This window comes from Corylus avellana, chromosome ca5 (assembly GCF_901000735.1).
Source record: "Corylus avellana chromosome ca5, CavTom2PMs-1.0".
In the NCBI taxonomy this organism is placed as follows: domain Eukaryota; kingdom Viridiplantae; phylum Streptophyta; class Magnoliopsida; order Fagales; family Betulaceae; genus Corylus; species Corylus avellana.
This window is the reverse complement of record NC_081545.1, coordinates 28,824,306-28,830,305: the sequence shown is the minus strand read 5'-3', so window position 1 is coordinate 28,830,305 and position 6,000 is coordinate 28,824,306. Positions and strand designations below refer to the sequence as shown.

At 35.9% G+C, this 6,000-nt stretch overlaps 1 protein-coding gene across 1 annotated transcript; it reads right to left on the bottom strand.

Annotated features, from left to right (window-relative positions):
* Positions 1-3,654: 3,654 nt before the first annotated feature.
* Positions 3,655-5,081, bottom strand: LOC132181129 (allene oxide cyclase, chloroplastic-like). The gene is made up of 3 exons (XM_059594212.1): positions 4,760-5,081; positions 4,533-4,654; positions 3,655-4,194 (listed from the first exon to the last, which is right to left on the bottom strand). Exons 1-3 carry the CDS (start codon positions 5,001-5,003, stop codon positions 3,790-3,792), a joined length of 771 nt encoding a protein of 256 aa, XP_059450195.1. The 5' UTR covers positions 5,004-5,081; the 3' UTR covers positions 3,655-3,789.
* Between the last annotated feature and the right edge of the window lie 919 nt (positions 5,082-6,000).

Sequence of the window (6,000 nt, the reverse complement as noted above, 5' to 3'; positions counted from 1 at the left end):
TTAGGTGGTTGGGTTGGGAGACCAAAAAATTAAAAAATTAAAAACAACTTTTTCTTTTGTTTTTTTTTTTTTTAAACTTGGAAGGTGATGCGTCAATATATATATATCTATGTGTGTTAAGATAAAATTATTAAAATTTAATGCCCATGCTAAACATGGGATTCTAAACTACTTGAAATAGATAATATATTATATATCAAGAAAGAAAGAAAGGATCAAAGGAAGCTAGAAAACAATTCGGATTGGAGTAGGAAACATAATTCGGGTCTAACTAAACCTCTCTGCACTCAAAATCAGAATTGAAATATGAAACACAATTTAGCTCCAACTAAATCTCTTTGCACTCTAGGTGGAATTGAAGTAAGAAACACAATTTGGGTCCAACTAAACCTCTCTGCATTCCAAGTTGAATTAAAATATAAAACACAATCTGGGTCTAAACAAAACATCTGTGCTATAAATAGGCTCATGCACTAGGTACGAATAAGAGACTAAACAAATTGTGCTTTTGAGATTATATAGCTTTCTCTAGGAAATTGACTTAGGCATCGAGTAAAACCCCACAGGCACACCTGACGAGCTCCTTTGTTTAATTATTATTGTATTACAGTAATCGAGAAACACGCGAGTCAACCGGTTCAAAACTGTTATAATATATCTCATTATCAATTTTTGTTGTAAGAGCATTCCCAACAAATTTCCATAAGGGAGTTTGTTCCCTATGTGTAGGGAATATGTCCAAAAAATCACAAAAAATGTCATAAAGCAGACTCCATAAATGAACATCAACTATGAGTGGAATCCAAAGTATAAGGTTCCATTATTGCAATCCTTATGATTATTAAAATAAAATAAAAAATGTTTTTCTCTCTTCTCTACTCTCTCCTCTCTCTTCTTTCCTCTTACAATTTTCTCTCCTCTCTCCTCTCATATATATAATATAATTTTAAAAAATAAATATTTTAATGATATAGGGAAGCAAAATGTAGTTTGGATCCTTAAATACAGGAAAAATTGTGAGGAAGCTGCTCGGAATGTTCTAAGCGATTCTAAGGGGATAATGAGAAAATGGTAGTTGGTGAAATAAGATTATCTCAATTTCAAATAAAATGAATAGTTTTTTTGTAATGGTTGTAATTTAAATATTATTCATTTCAAGAATCCTTATCCTAGTTGGTTTGTTAATCATAAATGTTGTCAATGAACAATTGTCAATTAGTTGCAATTACAAGATATCATTGTTACATGTGGGCACCAATCACAAGCATATGTCAAGATAGTGTTAAATGTTAGTATTATGTAAGATTTATAGAAATAAACCAAAAATGGATATCACTTTTTATGATGAAAAATTATAAAGGCACAACTTTTGGCACAATTTTGGTCTAACTTTTTTCTTATATAGTCATTTTTTTAAAAAAAAAATTTTTTTAAAAAAAAAAAAATTATGAAGCAACAATTTCCTACATTGTCCTTTTTTTATTTGGTATTTTTTTATAAAAAAAAAATGGTATTTTTCTTCATAATAATGACAATTTTTTTTTAAAAAAAAAAAAAAACTTTTTTTTTAAAAAAATGTTAAATAAAAAAAGGATCACATAGGATGTTATTACTTCAAATAAAAATAAAAAATAAGAGAAAAGTTTGGTCAAAATTGTGTCTTTATCATGCCTCTTTTATGATACACCTTGTAAGATTTATTACCAAATCAAATATGCACCTTATGAAATTCTTTGGCATTAAATTTCAGAACATCACAAACCCTAAAAAGAAAGCAGCACAGAGAGAGCATAGTAGAGTGGGGGGATGGAGTTACGACTCCCTCCTCCCCGCCCCCTTTCTCTTTTTCCCCTTCTCCCTCCACCCTGCCCCCTTTCTCTTTTTCCCCTTCTTCCTCCATTTTTCCGACTCCACCATAGATCGATCAGGGCATGTGTGTTAATGGTCATCGAGGTGCTTTTTAGTGGCGTGTGGCTGGCTAGCGGTGGCGTGCGGAACGCGTTAGGGTGTGTTGGGTTTCTATTATTGTATTTTCGTTGTTTTTAAATAAGAATTTATTCTCTCTAAATCTGCTTTTAGTAGCAATCTATGGGATGAAGTTTTATTTATTTTCTTAGGTTTTGTTTTCACGAATCCTTAGAATAACATAATTGGTTTTCCGGTCTATCTTTTGTTTTCTTATGGTTTGTTTTCTGGGAGTAAATCATAGATCGATGACAGAGGAGTTATGAAGCATAAAGAAGAATTATCATTATGATAAAGATAGTGAAGGGGATTGCGATTGATAAAGCACTAGTAGCAGAGATAAAAAAAAAAAGTCAAGGAATCAAAGACCTGACAATGGATAGAAACGTGATTTGCCAAAATTTGTTGTAGATCTGAAACTGAATGAGACGGTGACTTTTCATAGATATTGTGTTATAAAATCCAGAGAGGCTATTGTGTATATCATAGATAATGTTTGAGTTGTGAAGATTCCAAATTATATATTTGGCATTGTATGAAGCATTTTAATTGGAAGGGGCTAAACGATTAAAGTTTGGGGGCAAATACAATATAGGTACGAATGCTAGGCTTTTGGTGTAGATGTTATTTTAGTAATAGGTAGACATTATTAAAAAAAAAAAAAATAGACCCTTATTTTACTTGGGATAAAAAAACACAAGAAAAACTCTTAAAATTTTCTATATACTATTACCTTTTAATGTGAAATTTCAAAGGACTAGAACGGGGTCATGGCCCGTGGCAGCTCCCGGGACTCTTGGTCCATCTCTATTACCGGATATCGTCAATCTTCAAATTTTTTTTTTTTTTTTAAATTTTTTTTTTTTTTTAATTTAACCCTAGTAATTTATTTTTTACCCAGCACCTAACTAAAGCGAATCCAATTTTTACCCTTCTTATTGATCCACATGCTTGCTCTGTGAAGTGGACAGCCCCACCTTTTGGAAAGTACAAGGTGAACTGGGACATTGCACTGCCTCTTGAACAGAAATGTATGAGCGTGGGAATCATTGTTCGTGACTGTCAAGGTTATGTGCATGCTGCTTTGAGTAGAACTATCCAAGCTATCCCGGAACCAGTAAGTGCGAAAGCAATGGGGACCTTAGCGGCTGCTAAACTAAGTAAGAAACTGGGAATACAAGATATCATACTGGAAGAAGATTACCTACAAGTGGTTAAAGCTATTAAGGACAATGGACCGTCGCGGGGGGAAATAGTGGTGGGATGCTAGAGTGGTCCTTAAATCTAAGAGGAGCCGGATGATTTGTCATGTGAAGCCGGAAGCAAATGCAGCGGCACACGAGCTTGCAAGGGCAGCAGCTAGAGATCCAATAAATTCAATTTGGATAGAAGAGACACCTCTTTGTATTTTTGATTTAGTTACTTTAAAGCGTTTAGCTCTTTAATTTGGAGTCTTTGTAAAACTCTAGATGTTTTCAGAAAGATGAATTGTTTTTTTCCCAAAAAAAAAAAAAAAAGTAGTAGAAAGTCGAAGCACATATTTGCTGTCTCCCAATACATATTACATGCCACCATCACTCCCAGTCCCCACCACATGCTCGTTTGGTCGTTTTTCTTTCAAGGAAGGCATCAAATAACAAAAGGAAAATGACAACATATTTGTTGGGAGTCACCATCACCATCTTCATCATCGTCCACCGAACATGGCTCTAAAGTTTATTAAGAATGCTTTTCTAAGTCCCACATTCCTAGCAAAAATGACTTAAAAAAAAAAAAAATTGTTCTGCTTTTCCCCATCGTGCACCCAACCATCCACTTCCAAAATTAGTTTGTGAAATTGGCTAAAGTGGCGTGGGGCTCACAAGCCTTTGCAGCAGGGCTCGGCTCCACCGCCGGGCTCGGCTCAACTGGCTTCCCGAGAAGCTCCTCCGGCAAGTCGGCCTTGATGCCTTTCAAGTAGAAAGTGTAGAAGAGTTTGAAGGGGAATACGATCTGCTGCAGCTTCACCTGCCCGTACGCCCCCTCAAAGATCCCAGAGCCACCGGTCACCGCCAAGTACGTGTCCTCGTAGGTCAAGTAAGCTCCCTGCACCGATATGTGACCGTAGTCCCCGAAGTAGAAGCTGTAGATCGCCTCGTACCGGTCACCTTTCTTCTCCGCTTTGTTTTCGATCAAAACGCATATTCCCGCTGTGATCCCCGCCCGTTTTTGCAGGTCCCCGGTATACAACTATAAGAAAATATGAGGAGCGTGTAAAGAGATTATCGCTTGCTATATTTAATTCAGTTCAAGCAAGAAAAAAGTATAAAAGAGATCAAATCCATTCCCATTTTCTATTAAAAAAAAAAAAAACTTTCTTTTTGGTTCTCGGAAAGTAGAATCTTGGGAGAAAATGGTCATACTGATACTCTGCATAGTCCAATTGTCGCAGGATAGATTATCCCGGAAAACAAGCAGAAAGTAGAAAAGGCATAATCTTCTTCTCTTGGGTAGATTTAAGCATACAAATCGAGGAATTTCTCAGTCAAACAGAAAAAAGGTTTTGAAACAGAGCATCAGGAAATTACTTTGTTGCTGAAAGGGACGAGATCGCCAAGGGAATTAACAGATTTCTGGCTCAATCGGAGGTAGGCAGGGCTTCCACGGTCACGCTCGTTGATCTCGTACACGGACAGTTCATGAACTTTGGCTGCAACGAGAAACAGAGAAAAATCGAAATGGAAAAATGAGAAAAATCCAACAAAAAACTCTAATTTGTGGTATAAAAATTAGTGGGTAAGTGAGAAATAATTACTGGGTCTTGCAGAGCCTGATGGGTCGTCGGCCTGGCTTTTGCAAGTGAGTGATCTTTTAGGTAGTGAAAAGCTGAAGCTTTGTGGCGGCGTCAATTGGAGTTTGAGGTTTCCTGTGAGAGATGGGTTTGAGAGCTTGGGAGGCAGGAGTCTGCAGGTGGGTGAAGAAGCTCGGTGCGATCTTGTTAAATTGGCTAGTTTGGCAGGATAAGACATGGTCTTCAAAGCAGAGCTTGAGCAAGCCATTGGTGAGAGTTGAGCAAGTGTTTGGTCAGAGAGAAAAAATGAGGGAAAATTGATAAAGTAGAGCAGGAGAGGAGTTGTTTATATAGAAAGGGGTTATGCTGTTTGGTGATTTAATCATGTGGAAATTTTTGGGTGCACGGCTGGACGGTGCAACTATATATGTATTATGTAGAGGGTAGAGAATACACGTGCCACGAATGGGACGAAGGGTCAAAGTCAAAGACTCCCTCATGGCTCATGTTCACAAGGAAAATCAGAATGTTCCACGGGTGAGAAGAACTTTCTTTCTCTTGCTGGTCGGTGTGGGATTTTGACGGAAAAGGCCCACCGGCGAGATTTGTGTGCGCCAAAAACTCATTAATGGCAACTGAGAATGGGGTTGATGACAACCAAGAGGTTTTAATTTTTTTTTTAAGGGTAAAATTCATTTTACCCCGAAAGTTTAAGAGATTTTTTAATTCGAACTACAATGTTTAAAAATTAACAATATGTTTTTTTAATGTTTTAAAAATTTTCAATTTAAACTCTATATTACAAATTTCCGTTTAATTGAACAGAAATTATTTTATTTGTGTCTCACGGGGAATTTTGATGCCATTTATTTCAATTTTGCTCTCATTAAAAACCTATAAAATTATGTAATTACCTTCAATAAAACCTATGAAATTGAGGCTAATTACATAATTTTATAGATTTTAATGAGGGCAAAATTGAAATTGATGGCATTGGAATTCCACGTGTAATGTAAGTGAGATGATTTTCGTCCAATTAGACTGAAATTAGGAACAGCAGGTCTGAATTAAAATTTTTTAAAACATTAGGGAGTGTACATTGTTAATTTTTAAACATTGAGGTTCGAATTGAAAAACTACTGAAATTTAGGGGGAAATTTTAAGATTTTGACAACCTTGTCTCAAAATGAGTTGGATAAAAGTGTTAAAATTTGATGATTTTGGCACCCTCTTGAGATGGATGGAAAAATGAGTTGTAATATTGA